The 22,317-nt window shown below is 48.4% G+C and overlaps 1 protein-coding gene across 1 annotated transcript; it reads right to left on the reverse strand.

The window, feature by feature from the left end:
- Positions 1-4,890: 4,890 nt before the first annotated feature.
- ADRA1A (adrenoceptor alpha 1A) lies at positions 4,891-20,273 on the reverse strand. The gene is made up of 3 exons (XM_064638120.1): positions 19,983-20,273; positions 17,023-18,662; positions 4,891-5,401 (listed from the first exon to the last, which is right to left on the reverse strand). The coding sequence occupies exons 2-3, from the start codon at positions 17,903-17,905 to the stop codon at positions 4,893-4,895; spliced, it is 1,392 nt and encodes a 463-aa protein (XP_064494190.1). The 5' UTR covers positions 17,906-18,662; positions 19,983-20,273; the 3' UTR covers positions 4,891-4,892.
- Positions 20,274-22,317: the final 2,044 nt, after the last annotated feature.

Genomic DNA, 22,317 nt, shown 5'->3' on the forward strand with positions numbered 1-22,317 from the left:
GGAGGGGTCTCTACCTGAAATGTTTGTTGAAAAGGAGAAGACAGATTTGTATAAATATCTATATAAATATGTTGCATCAATATTTTGGGGGGTTAAAAAAACCAAACAATCAAACAGACTTGCAGCTCCCAAAAGTGCACATTCCCCCCCCCCCCCCCCCCCCCCAAATAATTTATTTGTTCACCTGGCAAGGTTTTACATACATTCAGTTTTGTTCAAGGAAATGACCAGCATCAAACATGTCACATGAGAAACCTTGAAAACATAGAAAATCCAATGACAAGGGAACACAATCCTCGGAAAATGCAGGGAATGTTCAGGAAATGTCTTTAAAAACCACTGGCAGCCAAACTCCCACAACATGCAGGCAAAATGCTGCAGACAGAAGGAAAAGGAAAAGAGTTTTGCAACCAAATCCCCCCCAAAAAAAGCCCAAACCAGCTCGTTTACAATTCCCACAGTGCAGGGCTGGGGAGAACGGAATATTCAGGATATTCAGCAGAGGGTTTGTGCCATCAGCTGAGTGGAATTGCTTTGCTGGGTGCATTTGTGTTTCCTTCCTCAGCCCTACAAGGACCGAGTTTTTGCAGCTCAGAGAAGAAATTCAGATCAAGGCAAGGAGGTCTTGTTAGGAAAAGAAAACGATTTTTCCTTTTCTCTATCAACACTTGGAGGGTTTTTGACTCGGAAAAAAGACCTTCATTTGGTTGTGATGATGTTTCTCAGCCTGGGTTTGAGCTCAGGATTATCCTGAGCCAGGAACCTGCATTAAGTGGCCCTTGGAGGGTGTTGGGGGACCAACAGATGTGTTCTTTCTCGTGTGAGAGCTGCAACACAAAGCCTCCTCTTCAGCAATTCACTTCCCCTCAGCTCACCTTGGCTATTTGCTCCTTCTCTGTCAGTGTGAGAAACATGCAGTGAGAAGACCTGACATTTTCCTCCAGTCCCTGAGACAAATGTTTCATCTCCCCCCGGGAAACCAGAGATTCCATGGCATTCATCAAGAGCTGCCTTTGGATGCACCACGAGCTCTCTCTGGAGTGTCTTGTTTTGTAAGCCTGCCGTGGATTAAACCATCTGGTTGGAAACACCTTCAAAAAGAGCTGGATGTGCTCATGGATCAGCTCCTTTGCACAGATGGGGCACTGATGGGAAAAGCCAGGATTAGCCTGGCCAGACAGTGCAACCTCCTCCCGGGAAGTCTCGTTATAATTAGGCAGGAAATAGAATTGATATTGGAGAGATTCATTCATAAAAAGTGGTGGTTGGCTCCTGGGCTCCTTGGGAAACGACTTGGGATGCTGTGGCAGTGAGATTCCAAGGGGATCTGGGCAGGAGGGGCCGGGAAGAGCTGTGGGGGAGGCAGAGGGAGCAGATGCACAAAGTGCCCTCCCAGCAGCTCCCTCGGGGGTTGTGGGACACCTCCTCCTTCTGGCAGACCAGGCCACTGTGGGGCAGGTCCCAAACGTGCCTCCAGCCCAGTGGAATTCCTTGAAGACCAACTGGCTTTTCCCTTTGGCTCTGCTGGGGGAAGGGACCATCCAGAAATAACCCGTGGCACCAGCCCGGCCCCCGGAGCCAGTTCTCAACATTGTCTCACTTATCCAAACCATATTAAGGCAGGAAAGAGGATAAAGGTATCTCTGAGTAGGATATGGAGTTAATTAATTCAACATGGGACAGCTGGAATCTTCCTTGAGTGAATCACTGAGGCTCTCTGGGCCTCAGTAGCTTTATTTTAACATGAAGTTCCCAATAAAAGCCCATTTAAACAGGAGCACGGGCTGACAAGAGGCCAGAACGAAGCACTTGCACTTCAGTCAAGTAATAAGATCTTTTCTAACTGCCTTCAATCAGTACAAGGTGCTGCAGCCTGTCAGTGTTACCTTTCAGAAAATTGAAGGTAACGCTGCAAATAAACAAGAAGGTGCTTTGTGAAATCCATTTGCTTACTCTGAGAAGAAAAGCAAGAAGCTTAAGCTCTTCTCTTTTCAGTGCCACGAGTTTTAAAGGCTGGAGAAGGGAAACACTCTCTTGCACAATGAACAATTTATCCCTGGACTTGGCAGAGCAAAATAAAGAATATAAACCCGAGAAGACATTTATTTGGACAGTGGGCAGAACTGAAGTGTTTGGGATTTGAGTAACCTTGCAAAGCACATGAAGCCTCAGAAACACAAGATAGTAAATGTGAATTAACTGTGGAAACTGGACTACTGAACTCTCCTGGCCCTGGGAGGAGGAGAGAGCTGTGGGAATGAACTTTGTGATGCTCCCAGCCCTTTGCAGCAGACTCTGCTCCTCTGCAGATGGAAATCTGGGCTGGCCCTCACTCCCAACAGGCAGGACTGACCCGAGGGGTGGGGGGATGTCCCATCACCCCTCCAAGGTTTCAGCCAGGACTCTCCAATGAGGGCAGTCATGGCCCTGCCCTGTGTCCTCACTGCCCACCCCACCAGGAGTTCTGTGCTGAGCTCCTGCCACACCTCACACAGCAGGATCCTGCTGGCAGGAGGGTTCTACATGTGATGGCAGATGGGAAACCTCCTGTCCTGCTCCTGCTTTTGGACAGACAGACACATTCAGCCCCTTTCACCAGCGCCAAGTTCCCTTTAAATAACACAAAAATACAGGCTTAAACCTTCACTCTTTTTTTTTTTTTTTAAATTTCTCTTCTTCCTAGAGCTCCTTCTATGGTTTCTGAGACTTTTCAGTCCAAATTTCCATCGGGATGACAAGTGCCAATGACCCTGCTTGCCACAAGGGAGCAGGGCAGTTTTTTTCCTGCCGAAATTCTCTCTAGGTGAAGCCAAACAAATGATGTGTTTGTTTGTGCTGGCAAACGGGGCAGCAGCAGAGGTGTGGCTGGGACCAGGCTGGCCTGATGCTGAGGGCTTTTCACAGTCCTTTAGCATCTGTTTGACAGAAAAAAAAAAAAAGATAAGGATGAGACCAAGGCTTTGTTGTTCCAACCTCTGTCTCTCCCAGGCAGGAGCACTGGGCTCCAAAGGGGGATTATCCACGTGGGGAGTTATTTATCCTCATCTTGCAGGTTCAGATTGTGTTGCTACACCAGAATTGCTGTGGAATTAAATGAACCCCTTTGTGTCAGCCTGTGTGTAGCTCCACAGCCATCCCCTGCCACCTCAAAACTCAATAAATCTCAAACTCCTGGAGTCACTCCGTGCAAATCTCTCAGCTCCGAAGGGGAGGAGGCACAGAGGGCATTACTGGCTGTAAAAGAACTATTGGTTCTAAAATAAGAGAGGGCTGGGCAGCAAGTGTGTGCAGGGAAGGCTTTAAATCTTGCCAGCCTTGCTCAATTTAATGGGTGTTTTTCCAAATGTTTGGAAGTTCAGGTTCTGTCCAAACAAACGTCCCACGTACCCGAACCCCCTGAGGCCGAAAACCTCGGCCACCAGTCTCACGTGACTTTCTTATGACATTTCCAGCTTTCCTCCTTCTGCTCTTGGCTTGAATTACCATGAGAATATTTTCTTTTCGTGGTCTTTCCACACTTCCACTTTCAAGTTCTAGACTTGGAAGTACCTTAAGGGTGAGATGGGTTTCTTATTTAGACCAAAAATGGGATAATGCCACGGGTTTGTCTTCTGTGAGTGCACAAATAAGACACAGAAGACTGAAATGCTCTTGACATCGGGCACTTAATGCTGAGTGAGAGATGAATAAACAGTGATTCCTCATCAACAACACCTTTCAAAGCCCTCTCCTGGGAAAGTGAACCTTATCTGAAGCCCTTTCCCTGGATATTCAGCCCTGGAGCTCACGCTGAGCAAAGGCTCGTGGGTTCTTCCAAGGAGCTCAATTCTTACTTGGCAGGCTCAGGAGTTATGTCAAGAGCTGCTTATTTCTAATATTGTACAGAGAATTCCTCCCACTATTCCTTCCAGATGCTGCCCGTCTCTATTTATTTATTTCTTTGGATTAGCTGTATTAAAATATAACATGCTCCCAAACTCCCAGAGGATGGCCCTTTCTCATGGGGATGGATGTCCTCAAGCCACTTAACTCCCACTGCTCAGAACAGGGGTAAAGTTCCTGGCTCCAGGAATCTCATAGAAAGCTTTTGAAGGAGTCAGAAGAGGAATGGAGCAAAACCCTGGGCAGGGAGACAGCAAAAACTCTGCAGCTTTTCCAGTGACTGTGGCACTGATCTGGCTATCAAGCACCTGAGCAAGGAACTCCTGAGCCTTTCAGCAGCTTCCTGCTGGACTCAGAACAGGAAAAACAAATGGATGAGTGAGAGGGGCCTCTTTGGGCCTCGTTTGATGATGACTTACCTAGTCTGGGGTTTTGTTAGACCTGCATCAAAGCGCAGAGACTGTCCAAGCAAACCAAGGACACATGCAAATTTTCCTTGGGTTGGGCTTGGAGGTTTGGGAGGTTGGTTGCACAAAACAGAGGAGTTCTGGTTGGTCTCTGAAGCTCAGTGGGGTGCAGGCACATGGACTGAGTTCCCCCAGCAATGGAGTTTAATGAAATCCAAAACTGAAGGTTTGGGGGTTTTTGGTGGGGGCAGAGCCACAAAATGGCTCTAAAGGTGGAGGTGTCAGAGGCTGAAACCAGCACGAGGCCTTTCTCCTCCACTCTTTCTCCTCCACTGCACCTAAATCAGAGCAGCAGGAACTTTGAAAGAGGAGAACCCAGGGATAAAGCCTTTAATGCCAAGGACATCACTCTCAGACACCGTGGGAAGGTCCCTCAGAAGACCATCCACTGTTCAGGTTCCCAACACTCAGAGACCTCACTCCTCAGAAGGTCTGGCCCTGTTTTACAGCGTGCTCTCTGTTCACCTGGGAGGTGAACAACAAGTAGGTTCCAACACCTACTCCCACTTCCCGACAGAAAGAGGGTCACCCCCGAGCCCCCCGTTAAACGTCCTCCCCGCCGTCGCCCAGGGACATGGTGTGGATTTTGAGGGCTGGCACTTGGCAGCTGTCGTGGGCCAGGTTCCCTGAGGTGCCTGCACAGCAGCACTCCTGCAGGAACCCTTTGCTCTTGGCTTTGGCAGCCGTGCAGTCTTTGGCCACGGCGCTTTTGGCCGGCACGCTGGGCACGGCGGAGAAGATCTTCCACTCGCACACCCCGTCCGACTGGGAGATCTTGTAGAAGGTTTCCCCCGATCCCACGGGGATCCTGACCACCCCCTTGCTGCTCTCCACGCCGTGGCTGGAGGGGTGGTTGAGGTTGAAACTCGGGGTTTGCTTCTTTGCTCCCTTCCTGGGGAGGCACTGAGCCTTCAGCACGTTCTGGAAAGCTTTCTTGAACTCCTGGCTGGAGCAGGGATAGATGATGGGGTTGATGCAGCTGTTTAAATATCCCAGCCAAAATGTTATTTTAAAAAGTGTGTCCGGGGGTTTGATTGCAGGAAAGAAAGAACCTAAAATGGAAAAATACACAGGGAGAGTGTTAAGGCAAAGAGGCAGTGAGAAATCACAGGTAACCAGAGAAACTCAAACACTGGGGAAAAATAAATAAGGGTCTGTTCTGGCTTGGAAGAAATGGTGAGTGGAAGCACAATTCCTGCAGGAAGAAGTGATTCAGAATCTGTGGTGCCACACAATGGCATGGATGTCCTGTCAGGTATCAGTCAATGCAGCTGTTTTATTATACAAACATTATATTCCCCTTTTCCAGCCTGGCTGATACGAGGGATGGAAGAAAACTGCCTCCCCTGGGACTCCTAATTCAAGATTAGTTCCCCAAATGACAGCCATATCTAGGAGGTCATCACAAGGGCTTTTGAATGGCAAGAAAATCACACCATTTCAGAAGTCAGAGCTGGAGAGGAGGCATTACTGGGGTGACTGTGTTACAGCTCAGTGTCTTCAAAATGTTCAAGTGCTGGGCACTCATTTTCCATGAAACCTTTAGAAAATCCAGCTGTGCCCATTCTCCTGTCTCATGGAATGCATCTAAAATTCAGAGGAGCGAAAGGAAAGGTTCCTTCTTACATCAGTGAGCACTGGGATGCTCTCATGGGCAGCCAGGAGATATATATATATATATATTCATACATTTTCTGATACATACTTGCAAGGTTACCTCCCAAAGATGATTCAAAGAGCAAGATCTTCGAGGTCTCCTTAGCAAGGAAAGTACTGTGGGGCTTCTTATTCTATAGAATTATGAGTTATCTGCTGATTTAAAATCTTGGGAACGTTTTTCCTGATGCCAAACCTTTGGGTTTTCATTTAACTACGACTTGAGCTCCTCATTTGAGTGCCAATTTTAACTTTAAATGACTTGAATGGGATGTCAGGAAATGCTGAAGCCATTTATTCGTGGAGAGATATTCCTATAAAGCTACAGAGATATATTAAAAACACCAAAGAGTCAACAATGTTGCTTATGGAGAATTGTTTGCAAATTTATCATTCCCTGGAACATCATTGCAACAAGATCCCCTAATTCTCCTATTTGGGGCTTTGCTTTGCTTAAAAATAAAAAGAATATTGTCTGAATGAGAACAAACAAGCAAATGAAACTCCCTGTAATGTTGGGGTGAGAAATAAGTGAAAATAACATTTCTAAGATCAGTTTTGCCAAATGATCTGCACATGATCTAGAACAGAGAGTGAATTGCTGTGTTGTCAAGGGCTGTTTCTTGCCCCCTTTAAATGAAAAGGAAGAAAAACAGGTGGTTCTCTCACCCCAGTGCCAGGAATCACTTCGGGCACGGGAAGAAAAATAATTTCCCAGAACCAAAATTGACTTGTTTGGGAGTTTGGAGTCAAGTGTGTGACAAACAGAACTTTCAGCACTGACAAATTCTTGTCTTCCTGCTGCCCCTGGAGAGATCTGCAGTGAGTGCACCTGGAAAGAAATGCTGTTCAGGTATCCATGCCTCTGTCCTGCTCTGCAGCTGAACTACCTCTGGAAGCAGCTCCTGAGTTTTCCAGGGATTGATCTCTTCCTTGGACCTCCCCTGGCTTAGGAAAAGCAAATGATGTTCTAATTTAATTCTTCCACTAGCCCAGGTTGCTCCAACCAGGCAACGATCAGCAAGACAAGAGGGTTTGGTCTCAAGTTGTGCCAGGGGAGGGTTAGGTTGGAGATTAGGAAGAATTTCTTTGCAGAGAGGGTGCTCAGCCCTTGGAATGGGCTGCCCAGGGAAGGGGGGGATTCTCCATCCCTGGAGGTTTTTAAGGTGAGACTGGATGTGGCATCAGTGCCATGGGCTGGGAACCACGGCGGGGTTGGATCAAGGGTTGGACTGGATGATCTCTGAGGTCCCTTCCAACCCAGCTGATTCTGGGATTCTATGAACCTGCCCTTGGACACTTCCAGGGATCCAGGGGCAGCCACAGCTTCTCTGGGAATCCCATCCCTGCCCCTCCCACCCTCACAGGGAAGAATTTTTTCCCACTATCCCATCCAACCCTGCCCTCTGGCAGTGGGAATCCATTCCCTGTGTCCTGTCACTCCAGACCCTTGGAAATTTCTCTCCAGCTCTCTTGGAGCCCCTTTAGCACTGGGGCTGTTCCTGAAGGTTTTCCCTCTGCAGACAGAGCAGAACAGACCCCCAGGAGCTCAGTCTGTGCCCTGGAGCAGCTGAACCTCGGAATCCATCCCCAAATCCAGCCTGGGCACGAGTCCTGCTGCCTCTGGGCTGGCCCAGGTGGAGCAGTGTCACTGTAACCCTCAATATCAACCAGCTTTTAAGGCCAAAAACGTTGTGCTGGAGGAAGCAAAGGCTCTTTTGCAGCCGTGCAGGACTGAACAGCCACATCCACAACCTCACATTTTTCTCAGCAAATTAATGCTCCTCTCCTTTGGTGAAAAAACAAAACTAAATAACATTCTCAAAGAACTTTCTGGCTGAAGTCATTGGCAGGGGAGAAATGACTGAAGGCTTCGAAATGCCCAAATCGAGCTCAGGGGTTTTTTTTTTTTTGGTTGTTTCCTCATTTAAATGCAGCATTTCTGCCCCTTTCCCATTCTGGTCTGAGACAGAAGGTGAAACAAATCCAGGTTTAGGGACTCAGCTGTGTGAGACCGAGTGTAAAGCTGGGTAAACAATAACAATTCCTGTTTGCTGCAACTCCTGGCTCCCTGTAAATGGAATGCAAGTGCTGTGCCAAAGGCTGTTAAAAATAGAAAGTAGCCAGTGTCAGACTCTGTCCCTTGCTCTTTTTTTGGGGTGGGATCTGCATGCTAATTTATTAATGTAACCTTTTTTGGTTCATCAGGGGGGAGACTTGTTGCCTTGGAGCAACACACAGGGAGAGAAAACGGAGCAGTTTTACCAGCCCAGAGACTTTGCTGCCCATGGACCCCATCCCACACTGTCTGCTACGGAATCATGGAATGGGTTGGGTTGGAGTGGAGATAAAGATCACCCAGTGCTACCCCTGCAACTGCTACCAGTTGCTCCAACCTGGCCTTGGACACTTCCAGGGATGGAGCAGCCACAGCTTCTCTGGGAATTCCATTCCAGCCCGTCCCCACCCTCATGGGGAAGGATTTCTTCCCAATATCCCATCTAGGTCTACCCTCCTTCAGCTCAAAGCCATCCCCCCTGTCCTTTCAGTGCAGGGCCTTGTAGAAACCCCCTCTCCAACCCTCCTGCAAAGTGTTTTTAACAGTTTAGGGCCACAGAAAAAATATTCTGCTGCAGACACCCAGTTGCCTCCCTAGCTCAGAAACTTGCCCTAATCCTCCCTGCTGGCCACCTGAGCCTCTGGGGAAAAGGGGAAACAATTCCTCTATTCCAATTCCTTGGGGTGGTTCTCTCCACAGAATACTGAGAATATATTCCTTTCTTCCAAACCTTTCATGTTCAGGGATGTTGGTGCTTGGTGATTAAAATCAGTGGCTGATGGGTCTGGGAGTGAGCAGGAGGCCTTTTCAAACAGAGCTGCTGAAGTGGTGATGAAGTGGTTTGTTGAGTGTGCTGAGGAATTGGAATGGGCAGTAAAGTGGCAGCTCAGGTCAGACGAGTTCAAAAGAGAAATAAAACAAAGGTTTTGTGGGGTTTTTTAAACAGTGGTCATAATTACCCACGAGATTAAACAGTGGAGTGGGGAGTTCTCTCTTCTTTAAGGTACAGGAGGAGCAGGGCAGAGTCCATGCCCATGCAACCCTTGGCCAGCTGGTGACTGCCAGGTCATGGCAGCTCAATTTTGGACACTTTCCCACCAGCAGCCAGGGCTGAGAAAACAGAATTATTGCAGCACCTCATTCCCAGAGCAGAGTTTTCCAGCTCTCTGTCCCTGGGCTGGGTGTAATCCCAGCTCAGTGGAGTGCTGCCATGCAGACAGAGCTGCAGGCTGAGCAGCACGGGAGGGGTGCAAAGTTTTCTTCCTTAAAACCAATTCTCCACCCAATCCACAGCCCTTAACACCTTCCTCTGTGCACTGCCAGGAATTAAATGGTAAATAGGAGTAAAAATGATGAAAGTTTGGAGGCTTCACCCTACGTTGTCTCCCTGCAGTCTGTGCTGGAGGAACACTAAAGAAACCCTCAACTGGCCTTTAATGCATTTTGAACCACAGACTGAGTAAATAATGCTGGAATTCCTGCCTTGTTTCCAAAAGGTTGAAGACACTCAAGTGTCAGCAGCCCAACTCGATTGCTCCTTATAAAATTAAGTCAAATAAAATGTGCTATTACCCTCCTGAGATCTTTTGCCATCAAGTGTTTCATCACTCAGCCCTGGAAATGTCAAGGTTGCTCTTCCTTCCCTCGTCCTTTATTTTCCTGTTTGTCAACTCCAAGTTTCCTTCAAGCTCAGAGAGTGAGAGAGAGAGAGAGAGAGAAGTTTTCCACTCACCTCCCGGTGAGTAAGTGCCAATTCACTCCCCAAGATGTAATTTGGCTTTGTCATTTGTCACAAGCTGCAGAGCTGCTTGATTATGGGTTGTTTAAAAACCAGCCCTGATGTCGTGATGGAAGGAAAAGAGGGGGTTTGGGAGCTGCCAGGCTGCAGAAACTTGTGCTGTTTGTTTACTCTGTCAGCACCATGGGAATGGGATCCCGTATATTTTTGTGACCCATGAACCCTTAGTGGTGTTAAAACCCAGCTCTGCTACTAAATCTTGAGGGTCTGTTTGGGTTTCTTGCTTTTTTTTTTTTTCCCCTCCTTTTGGGTTGTTTGGCTCAAATCTGGTGATGGAGGCAGAGCAAGGGAGAGGCAGGTGGGGGTGGTGCAGCATCAGGGCTGTACCCAAATCGAACCTGAGCTTGGAAGGGACCTTAAAATCATCCAGTGCCACCCCTGCCATAGGCAGGGACACCTTCCACTGGACCAGGTTGCTCCAACCTGACCTTGGACATTTCCAGGGATCCAGAGGCAGCCACAGTTTCTCTGGGAATTCCATCCCAGCCCCTCCCCACCCTCCCAGCCAAGAATTCCTTCCCAATATCCCATCCAACCCTGCCCTCTGGCAGTGGGAAGCCATTCCCTGTGTCCTGTCCCTCCAGCCCTTGTCCCCAGTCCCTCTCCAGCTCTCCTGGAGCCCCTCTAGGCTCTGGAAAGGGCTCTGAGGTCTCCCTGGAGCCTTCCCTTCTCCAGGCTGAACAACCTCCACTCCTGCACAGAAGTCCAACATAAATCTCAGCCTGTCTGGGCTCTGCTGTGGAGGAAACCCCTGCACCCCCCCAGGCTGGGACCAGGGACAGGGGGCTGGTTTGCAGCAAAGCCAAGCTTAAACCTCAGGTCCTGGGATCTGCCCTGAAGGGGCCAAGCCAGAGGACAGGAGTTATTCCAGAGCCCTGAAGACCCAGGGGATGAAGCCCTTATATCCCAAAGGGAATTAACTCTGTACCAGGGCCTCCCTAGATCTCTCATGGCAATCTGCTCTCCAAACATTGATAAATGTGCTGCTTTCTGTGTTCCCAAGCTAGGAACTTTATTCCATAAGATTCTATGCAGCATCTCGGGTCAAAACACGAGCCACCCTCTGGAAAGTGCATTTTTATATATATATATATTTATATATCTCATGTATTTATATGTCTGCAGACATTCACCAGCTGCACTCCGTGCACACACTCTCCCCCAGCACGTCCCATGTGCCCCCACTGCTCCCTTCTGGGAAATATTTTCTGTGGAACAAAAAATGGGATCAAAGATCAAATGGGAACTGATGCTGGATTCTGTGCAATCCAGTCAGCACAAGGAATGCAGAGCAGGTTTGGAGATGTGAGGAAGGGTCAAAGCCTGCAGCTGGCAACTCTTGCACCTCCCAGTCCAGGGCCTGGAATATTGTTGATCCAGGGGGAAAAGGAGAGGGGCTTTGTGCCCAGCTATCCCTGCCCCACAATAAAGAGATGCAGAAGGAGGAGTGAGTTTGTTTTCCTTCCCAAAAACCTGACTTCAGCTCTCTGTGGCACCAGGAGGACACAGGTGAGGGGTGGAAAGGTCAGGCAGCAGGAATGGGCCACTCTGGGAACACTGCTCTGATTATTTGGATTTTTTCAGCCCTAATTTATGCTCTGTCTCACTTACCCACTTACCCCCGATGGTATTTCTGGCAAACATCTCAACAAGCAACTATTTCCAGACCTGCTGTGGGCAGCTGCAGATTTAGAAAGCAGATAAAAACCCATGGGAAGGTAAACTGAGGTTTTGTTCCCCGTGTAAACCCAAACAACCCCATTGTTTGACACCTCCATTTAGTTGTCTCTCAAATTCCAGCTCCCATGCTGCTACTGCAGTGGGATGGCTCTGGATCCTGCTGCTCACATTTTTAAGATATTTGAGGTTTGTCCCAAAGCCGTCGCTCTTGAAGTCAGTCACCGACAACAAATCATTAGTTTGCCTTTAAAAAATTATAAAAAAAAAAAAAACAAACCAGAGAAGGGTTTGAAAAGCTGAGTCTATCTCAGCCTGTCTCATGTGCTCGTCAGTCGTGATTTTGGAATCCTTGGGGTTGAAAATACAGGAATTATCCTCCCGTGTCTCTCCCTCTCTCCAAACCGCACACAAATCCTGCCCTTCGCTGGGTGGGAGAATCACTTGTAATAATCACTCACAGTGGCCTTTCCATCACCACCAAACCTGAAATTGAGCCCTGACATTTGGGGGAGAGCGAAAAATGACATTTTTGCTTCGTTTACTCGGGGGATTTGGGAGCGGCGACTGCACAAAGAGGAGCACTGAGACAGGGAACACGTGTGGGGAGCCATGGGAGTGACTCATGGAACAGACAACTCCTCCTCCCCGCTCTGGTTTGCAGTGGAAGTGGTTATTATTATCAATTAATACCAATTCCTGCCGTGCTTTGCTGTGTGGTGAGTCAGTGGCACCCAGCACCTCGGGGTTTGGGATGTTGGCCACAGGGGTGTCAGCGAGACCTTCGGTGTGGCTGAGTTACCAACCTGAGCCAGCAGAGCCTTTCCAGCCTGGGATTGTGAAAAATGCCCCTTGGGCTTAAAGAAAAAACAACAACAAACCCAAAAAACTCGGAAAAAAGGTCCCATGGAAAGCTCTTGGCTGTTTATCTGCTGAAGTTCTCCCTGATCAGTGGCTTCACACACACATTTGTGCTCAGTGGCTTGAGGACTGTAAACATCCTTCCTCTCCCTGAGCTGAGGATGAGCTGGGCCTTTAATCCTTATTTTTTTCCCCCCCATTTTTATTTCTTGTTTTTCTCTCTTTGTTGCTGAGAGAGAGCTGAGATGCTCATTTGAGGGATCTGTGCTGGGCTGGGTTTCTGCCCTGAGACCTCCCGAGGGGTCGCGTCGTGTCAGCGGCAGAGACAGAAAAATGCAGCTTGTTTTTCTGGTTTGTGTTTCATTCCTTCTGCCCTCAGTTAAAAAACTACCACAAAACAGTAATTAGACACCAGCTGCAGACAGGCCCGTGGACAGGATTAGAGGATTCCCTTGACAGTGGTTGTGTCAGTTCACAAGACTAATTTACTGCTTTATTACAAACACAAATACCCTCCAGTGGATCCTCTTTTCTTCTCTCTTCATCAGGAGGATGATTGACAAATGCTAAAAACCTTCCTCTCCCCTGCCTAGTTTGTCTGATTTTTTCCCCTCTGTGATATCTTGGCTCAGCCTTTCCCTTTTTCCTTCCTTTTGCTTCTGAAAGCAACATCTACAACCAGAGTCAGGCCAGTTTGGCACAGAAAATGGACCATGAGCTGAGCTCTCTGAGCTTGTCCTCTTCTGAGGATAAACCATCAATCCCAACTTAGGACCATTTTTTGCAATAACCCAACTCTTGTTTCCTTTTTTTTCCCATCAGTTCTCTGCGTGCTCCACCTCAGAACACCCTCCAAGCACCTCAGAACACCCTCCAAGCACCTCAGAACACCCTCCAAGCACCTCAGAACACCCTCCAAGCACCTCAGAACACCCTCCAAGCACCTCAGAACACCCTCCAAGCACCTCAGAACACCCTCCAGGTACCTCAGAGCACCCTCCAAGCACCTCAGAACACCCTCCAAGCACCTCAGAACACCCTCCAAGCACCTCAGAACACCCTCCAAGCACCTCAGAACACCCTCCAGGCACCTCAGAACACCCTCCAGGCACCTCAGAACAACCTCCAAGCACCTCAGAACACCCTCCAAGCACCTCAGAACACCCTCCAAGCACCTCAGAACACCCTCCAGGTACCTCAGAGCACCCTCCAAGCACCTCAGAACACCCTCCAAGCACCTCAGAGCACCCTCCAAGCACCTCAGAACACCCTCCAAGCACCTCAGAACACCCTCCAAGCACCTCAGAACACCCTCCAAGCACTGTCTTCTACATTGATGAAAAGAAACCTTTTTAAGAATTCCCGCTCCAGTGTCTTCCAGCCCCAGCACAAGGTCTGTTCTGTCACTTGGAACCCAAACATCACTTAAAACCATCCCTGGGGGCATCCACTGATTTCTGGGCTCTTCTAGCCCTGAGTCTTTGCATTTCCATCTGTCTGCATCCCTTTCTAGCAATCCAAGAGAACAAAAAGTGGGAATGGAAGGAGCATTCTGTGCTGCAGGTTGTTGGCAGTGCCAGATGAGCCCGGTCTGAGCCTCTCCCCACAAACCCCCTGGCCCAGGAGCTGCAGATAAACTCTTTTGAGCCCTGTTTGAGGGATGCAGACAAGCTCAAACTTGCTCCCTCCTGGCTCTGTTTTGCTGGTTTGTGTTTGTCTGGTGATTACTGGACCTGTCAGTGATGCCACCTCTGCCTGCTTCTGCGTGAGGAATTAAAATCTGACTTCTTCAGGGAGCAATCAGCTGTTTTGACAGTCTTGTTTATCACAGGAGTTTAGTGAGGGGTGAATTTATGCTCCAGCATGCAGAGAAAAAACCAGCCCTTAGCCTCCCTCATTTCCATGCAGCAGGATTATCATTGCTTGGCTTATTCCACAAACACCAAGCCAAGTGAGGAGAAGGTGTTTTGGGCTCTTGGGCTGAAAGGTTTCATTCCAAACCCTTTGTCTGGAATAAAACTCCATCCAAGGAGGGAAGGAAGCCATTCCTTACCCAGATTGCAGCTGGCACCTTTACACACCAACTTCGGTTCAGTTCTTGTCTTGGGGCAGGGGGATATTGGAATTGTTTCTCCAGTATCTGCCAATATGGATATTGTGCTTTTCCTGATATTTTCTCTTGCCTTTCCCATACCTACATGTCAAAATGTCTACCCCACTTTGGTATAACTTCAGCAAACCTGGTGTTTCTTGGGGTCTTGGCTGGTGGAGTTGGTGTTGAGATGTGGAGATGCTGAGGCTGCTGCAGCTCACAGTGAATCAACTCAGGTTTGGGGCAGTTGTGCTGCACAGAATGATCAGCACCCACCAGCTTTCTCAAGAGGTTTGTGCAGCAGTTTAAGACTCTGTCCCAGGGGCACTGAGAGAGGTTTGGCTGCTGGAATCCTGGAATTAGGGTCCTTCAGGTTGTGTCTGTCTCATGGGCAGCCTACCCTGAGAGTGGTCTGGCTGATGGAGTCACAGAACTCCATCATGGTCATTTGGGGTGGAAAACACCTCTTGGATCATGGAGTGCAGCCACTGAACCTCCCACTGCCAAGGTCACCACTAAACCCTGCCCCTGAGTGCCACCTCTGCACCATCAAAGCCCTGCAGAGCTGGTTGATGGGACCATTCCCAGGCCTGGCCCATGGCCACAAACCCTTGGAGCTGCTCTCCAAAGGCTCCTCCTGCCCAGCTGGGCATGTTGGGAGCTCTGCAACTTCCCAGGGGCTCAACCAGGAGTATTTTGTACCTCTGGAAAGCCTGATCCCTGCTCTGGGATCCTGCCTGGATCCCTTTGCCTCCCTCTGCCCACCTTCACCCGTGTGCAGGACAGAGCTGAAGGTGCTTCTTGTCTTTTGGAAACTGTTCTCTTCTTTTTTTTTTTTAGTGCCACTTGCCTATTTAATTTTTTTTTTTGTCTTTAAAGGCAGCAAATAGGTTTTGAAAGCCCTATTATATGCTTTAAAAATAACCCAGCAACCCCACAAGGACAGGGAAACGAAGCACCAGTTTCCTTACAAGGGATCAAAAGCAAGATGCAAAGCCACTCTTGAGCCCAGGCAACTTCTTAAACCCAAAGCAAATTAATTAACAGCAGGCTCTGTGTGGGCAACCACATTTGCAGCACGAAAAGTGTGTTTAATGTGTTCTAGCAAACCCTTTTTGGGTATGTTTCAGTCATCTTGGCAACCAGCATTCCAACGTGCTGACATCCTGGACAGCACGAGCCAGGCCTTGCAGGGCTCCTGCTTAGGAAACATCTCCAGCTCTTACTCCAGCACTTCCCAGGACTGACCAAGAGAACCAAAAAAAAAAAAAAAAAATAATAATAATAAAAAAAAAATCTAAATTTTTGGGTGTTTTTTCACATTAGCAACAGGTTTTGGTGAAGCAACCTGGTAAAACCAGGGAAGCGAAAAAGAATAGCTATTTATAGGGTTGAAAAAACAGAGGGGGACAAAAAAACCCAGGAAATTAAAATCTCTTTTATATTTAGGTATTTTTCTTAACTGTCCACACTGTTCTGTTTCCAGCTAAAGCTTCCATACAATCATGCTTCATTTTTCCTGCACAGCTGAAGCCTTTTCCATAAGAAAACTCTTGAAATGGAGCAAGTCAGATGTTCAATTCCACGTTTCCAACCCAATATTTAGTGGAGCTGTGGCAGAGCCAAGCTCAGCGTGAGGAGCCCTGGACATCACCCTCAGTTATAGGTGTGAAATTAGTATTCTGCTTTGAAATCCTGAAACTGCATCAAAGGTAACCGAGCAAGGTTTAATTAAAATTCTAATTACTTCCTTACATTCCAGCAAAGCAGAACAAATCCCCAGCTTTGCTCCCCTTTAGGATGACAAGTGGTGAATAAATGTTCATATTCAGAGGGGTGGTTGAGCCAGGGTTTGGCCAGTGGGTTTCCAGAAGAGATGCAAACCAGAGAAGTATAAAATGAGCTGGAAGGATCCTCACTGCTGCCTCCTGACTGGGCAGGTGATAAATAGGAAAAAACACTCATTTCATCTGGACTATGGGATCTCCCAGTGTGATTTTCCTGGGAGAAAGCTGATTATTTTCCTCACAGTGGGAATTATCAGTGCTGAGCACTCCAGATCTGGCCCCAAAGCAGCTACTTTGACTTGACCCTGAATTCATTTCTATCTTGACCTTTTACATCTTGAAGTCACCCGAAGAACTGGCTGCAAACATAGATACAAACACACAGCCCACTAATAATATTGTTCCTAAGGCACAGCTGGTCAGAAATACCTGTCCTGGTTCGAAAAGAGCATTTTCTGTATGGAAAAAAGCATTAAATCCTTTCCCTAATGTTCAGAATTTTGCTTCCCATCACCAGCGACGTTTTGTTTCGCTTGAGGCTTTTTGCTGTTTTCCACTCACTGCTCTGTGGTGGGGAATGATTTGTTTTTGTTTTTGTTTTTTTTTGACAGCTTTGCAATGGGAAATTGTTCCCTCTGAGCTTTTCTGCTCAGCCTTATCACCCCCGGGCACGGGCCCAGCCCTCCCTCCAGGCACAGGCACATCCCTCCCTCGGGAGATAAGAGGGGCTTCGCTTTACTCACCCAGAGGCATCACCACGAAAAACGGGAGCCAGCAGAGCACGAAGCATCCCACGACAATCCCCAGGGTCTTGGCAGCCTTCTTCTCCCTGGAGAACTTGAGGAGCCTGACGGAGAAGTGGTGTTTGCTCTTGGGGTTGGGCGCGGGGCCGCCGGCGCCGGGCGCGTTCTTGCGGTGGATGCGCAGGGTCACCTCCTCGGAGTGGGACTTCTCCGTCTTCAGCCCCGAGGTCAGGCCTTTGTTCTCCCTCTTGGCCACCACGTAGACCCGGCAGTACATCACCAGGATGATGGTCAGGGGCAGATAGAAGGAGCCCAGGGCCGAGAAGAGCACGTAGCCGGGCTCCTCGGTGATCTGGCAGATGGTCTCGTCCTCGGGGGCCGGCTCCTTCCAGCCAAAGAGGGGCCCGATGGAGATGACCAGGGACAGAGCCCAGACACAGAGCAGGGCCAGCAGGCCCCTCCTCTCCGTCACGATGCTGGGGTACCTCAGGGGGTAGCTGACCCCGATGTAGCGGTCGATGGAGATGATGCAGAGGCTCATGATGGAGGCCGTGCAGCACAGCACGTCCACGGCCGCCCAGATGTTGCAGAAGATCCTCCCGAAGGCCCAGTAGCCCAAAATCTCCATGGTGGCCGAGAAGGGCAGGACGGTGGAAGTCAGGAGGAGGTCGGCCACGGCCAGGTTGATGATGTAGTAGTGGGTGACGCTCTGGAGGTGCCTGTGGCAGGCCACGGAGAGGATAACCAGGATATTGCCCAACACCCCGAAAACAATCAGCCCCCCCAGAATAACCCCGAGCAGAATGGCCTTGGAAATGTTCACGGGCTCCACGGAGTGGGTGCAGTTGGAGCAGTTGGAGGAGTTTCCGGGCAGGAAAGTCATGGTGAGTGGCTGAGAGTGTCCATGCGAGGCTGCTGGGCTGCTGCACCCCCTGCCAGGCAGAAACAGGGAGCAGGTCAGTCCTCAGAACCTCCTACAGGCAACATCTGCCTGGTTTTCCTGGGAAAAAGGGGCTGTAAGAACGTCTCAGAAGGGCAGCACCAGGAACAGTGAGAAAGATCCAGAAACATGTTAGAAAACCTACCTTTGTCCCTAAGTTTTCAGCAGCATAGCACAGTTAATAACCACCATTGCCAAGTCAAATTGAACTCCTTTTGCATTTTTCTTGGGGTGCACAAGTGAGGCTACACAGAACTGAGGCTCTTTATCCTCCTTTCCAGGATTATGTGGTGAGAAATCTTGGAGCTGCCGGTTAAAATCATCTCTGTCTTCGGGGGAAGATTCAATATTTCAATAACAAAAATATTCCAGAGGGTCTCAAATTTAAGTTTCTTCCGAGAGGAAATCACTGATGCTTTTAATTGCCTTGTGTTAATCCTGCTTCTGCCTTAAAATTGGCTCAGAAACCTGCCTGGGTGGAGATTGGTGCTGTGCCTGCTCAGCAGTTCCACTTGGGATCTCTGTCCCTGCCCATCCTCGGGGTCTGGGCTGTCACTCAGAGCTTCTCTGTGTGTGGAGCAGTTGTCACTTGAGGTCCTGGGCTGTGAATTAAAGTTCATTTACAGCAGTTTCTGGCTTGCTCTGCAGGGAAGAGTGAAGTTTGCCGTGTTCTCTGGTGCTCTTTGCAGATCTTCACCCCCTGGAGAAGACAAAAGCAGGGACAATGTGATTCCCAGAAGCTGCCCTCGCTGCTGTGGTTCCCATATAAGAATAGAGCAGGAGGCTATTTTAGGGAGCCTTCCTCAGGCTGGCTCAGCCAGTGGAACCAACCTTTTCCAGCCCAGTATTGTTTAACAGCAACTTAAAACTCCAGGTGGGTTTTCTTGCCTGAATTTTCCTTCCTTTATAGGGATAGACATCAATCCTAATTATCAGTTCCCCTGCAGAGACCAGTTCTGGGAGGGAGAGAAACCCGCAGGACACGATCCAGGACTATAGATTTAGATTTAGAAGTCCAGAATTTAGTCTGGAATTTCTTTGTTAAGCCACTCCTTTACCCCCTGAACTTGTTAGTCCAGCTGAGCTGCCCAGTTTGAAAATTCTATAGGGAAAAAAGCAGGTCCTGTCAAGCAGAAGATGTTGCAAGCAACAAGTTTCCTGGTGAGTGACACAACATTTCAGAGGGTCTGGAAGCCAAGCTCAGCCTTAGCTGACTAAATATGGAGAAAAGGTACCTCAGATGGAAAAGTGAGGATAAGCCTGGGAATGGGGACATGGGGGACATGGAGGGAGAGCTACAAGTGTGGGCTGCAAAGCCTCCCACAACCTGGACTGGGATATAATATTCCCATCCCAAATATTAATCAGGTGTGAAACCCACCCCTGTCACATCCAAGAGGAGGGAAGGCTCTCGGAGTGTCCCGATATTGGGGTTTTGGGATGAGTCCCTCAGACCACACTTGGCACAAACACTGGGCAGCAACAACTGTCACGTTTGGGAGCCTCCAAGCTGAACTTTCCTGCGGGCAAAAAAGGCTTTTAAAGCTCTGAAGCCCCTGGAAATTCCCAGTTCCCAGGCAGGGAGGGTGGGGGGATGGGAAGATGGGGAGGTATTGCACTGTGGGAATTTGCCTTTAGGGAACTGAAATGAAATTGGACCTTCTATTTTCTTTCCCACCAGATAGAACAAGTGGAGGAATAATTCCAAGGAAGGAAAGGAGAGATTTTACTGAGCACATCAATGGGAAGTGGCTGTAACATCGAGCATCTCCAACCATCACAACTGGTCATTACAGGGTTGAAACTGTGCTCATTATGAGGTTGATAGTGGCCTAGAAAATTAAGGAATTTTCTACTTGAATTTAAGCACAGGAAGAAAAACTTCCCAGCAAGTCAAGGAGATGCAGCACAAAGGACTGACAGAGGTTTTCATGCTCAAACCCAAATAATTCTCAGCCTGTGGGGAGGGATGTTGCTGGGAAGGGCAGACCCCAGGCTCCTGTGCCTGCCCCACACTCACCTCTGGAGTCTCTAGAAGGCAGCACAGCTCCTCTGAGCATCTGGGCAGCAGATTGTCAGCACAGCAGGCTCCTCTCTTCGTGCAGGGATGGGACTCTGTGCCTGGAAATCCACTGCTTCTCTCCCTTTATTTCCCCACTGGTGTTTTGGCAGCTGAGTTGTGCTGATTCCCTCTATCCAGGGCTCGTGGGGGGCTTCACTCCAGGCTCCCTGGAAGGATCCCTACCCAGTCCAGAGCTCAGCTCCACACTGGGAAGGAGCAGCAGGAACTTTACTGCTCTGCTGATGTAGCAGGCAGTGTCCTTGCCATTACCGTAATTCCCTGCCAGTCCCGTATTGCCCAGAAAGAAGGAGCACTCCAATCTGATGACAAGTGGGGCTTTAAATATTCTTTTCTTTTTTTTTTTTTTCCCATAAAAAACTACCAGTTCCTGCAGAGACCAGAAAGTGAAAGGCAGATTGTAACCTCCTGTTTATGTGCTAACAAGTGATTCTTGTTATATTCTTTTATATATATATATACACAAATATTTATATATATAAAATATGTATATACACATACATACATACATGCATACATACATATAAATAAATAAATAAATATTCTTGGGTTAAAAAGAGAATGTTCTTCCAAATAAATGGAACATGGAGGAAATAACAAAGACAGCCCCCCCGACCATGGATTTTGCATGGTGGGACAAAGCACTGGAGAGGGGGGTTTAAGGATGAAGTGCCTCGAGCACAATGTGCTGTTGAGGGGATGCTGATTTTTCACGTGGCTCTTAATTGCGTTTTTGAAGTAAAAAAGAAGTGGCCCGAGTCCCTGATGGTGAGCTGATGAATAGAAAAATAATGTCCTGAAGTGGAGCTGAACACCAAGTGGGGTCTCACAGCCAAAGGGAAGTCACTGGGAAGCAGAGGAACTACGTGCCTGTTCTTGTGTGACGGACTCTCCACCTCCTCCTCCTCCTCCTGGGCACTAACTCAGAGATTGAAAGTTGTGGCAGCTCCACCTGCATTCCCATCTCCCTGCTGGAGAGGAAAAGATCCACGAGAGGAAACCCCGAGGTAAGGGGGCAAAAAAAAAAAAAAAAAAGAGCGGGGAATTCAAACCGATTTTGAGGAAGTCGCAAACTGCAAAAATGAGGTGGTTTTTAAATGCTCAGGGGTTGTTTCTCCCCGGTTTTCTTGGCACCTGAGGCACCTGTGCTGTGGCACAGCTGCAGGAGGTGTTAAAAAGGCTTGTTCTTGAAGGCTGGTGGGAGGTTTGGGGTTGTGAGATATCCAAAGGGCTGCACCAGGTCCTTCCCCAGGAACAAAGAGAGTAAACCCTGAATAACAAAGGAAATCTTGAGCTGCCAAAGCCCCTTACAGCCTGTGATTCAGCAGGTTTATTTTAGATGCCTATCTTAGGATGAGGCAACTCTGTTTCCATCGATCCATTGGAAGATGAGTCCAAATGAGTCATGGGAGGGGAGGGAGCTCAGCCCCACCCTGAGTTTTGTTTCTGCTCCTACCTATGACCTCGCTGGACCTGTGGCTTGTTCCGAGCTCTTAAATGCTCCCTGGAAAATAAATTTATATTCATGGCCTCAGTCATTAACATTGTGCTGGAGGTGTCAGCTCATCTGTGAGTAATACCCTTGCTAGGGGACATTTTCTGGAATGGAGGAAGCAGAAGGAAGAGACAGACAGGAGGTTGCTGTCCCTAAAATCCTCAGGGAAAAACTGAAGTGTTGCAGCGAAGAGAGACCACTGAGAGCCAGAGGGGTCACTGAACACACCCAGAGTGTCATCAGGTGGAGAAGGACAGGACTGATGTCACACCAAACTTTTGGGAGGCAATCCCTGTGTTTGGCTCTGCCAAGACACGCTGGAGTTGTGTGTGTCCAATGGACAAGTTTTAGACTAATCAGAGTTCAGGAGAAAGCAGCGAGAGAAAAATTTCTCCCTCGAATTCAGAAAGACTGAAAAAACTCATGAAACAAAAAGAAAGGATTAATTCAATGTGCTGGGTCCGGTCTCACCCCGAGTTTTCGGGGAGAAAAGACCCCCTTGGGTTTTATTTTCATGCATTTTATAGTTTTGCAAAATCCCACCTTTTTCAGATGAGCTTAATATATTCATTTTTGCCTAAAAAAGTTTCTTTTCCCCGAAAAGGGGCTTTCCTTTTATTCTGATTGGCTGCAAGGTGTCCCCTGTCAAGGATGATGTTCTTAGCCCAAAGACAGAGAAGAATCCCTTTTGTACAAAAATGACCCCAACAGATTTGAAGAACTCTTGCATTTCCCTTATCCAGCTGAAAAAGACCCTGACACTCAACTCCAGCACTTTTG

Source organism: Pseudopipra pipra, chromosome 28, assembly GCF_036250125.1.
Source record: "Pseudopipra pipra isolate bDixPip1 chromosome 28, bDixPip1.hap1, whole genome shotgun sequence".
Taxonomy (NCBI): domain Eukaryota; kingdom Metazoa; phylum Chordata; class Aves; order Passeriformes; family Pipridae; genus Pseudopipra; species Pseudopipra pipra.

Bases quoted from the DNA above. Each gene is read 5' to 3' on its own strand.
- ADRA1A (XM_064638120.1), bottom strand. From the start codon at position 17,905: ATGACTTTCCTGCCCGGAAACTCCTCCAACTGCTCCAACTGCACCCAC. The intron at 5,402-17,022 runs GTGAGTAAAGCG...TTTCCATTTTAG, and splicing joins TTTCGTGGTGATGCCTCTGG to GTTCTTTCTTTCCTGCAATC.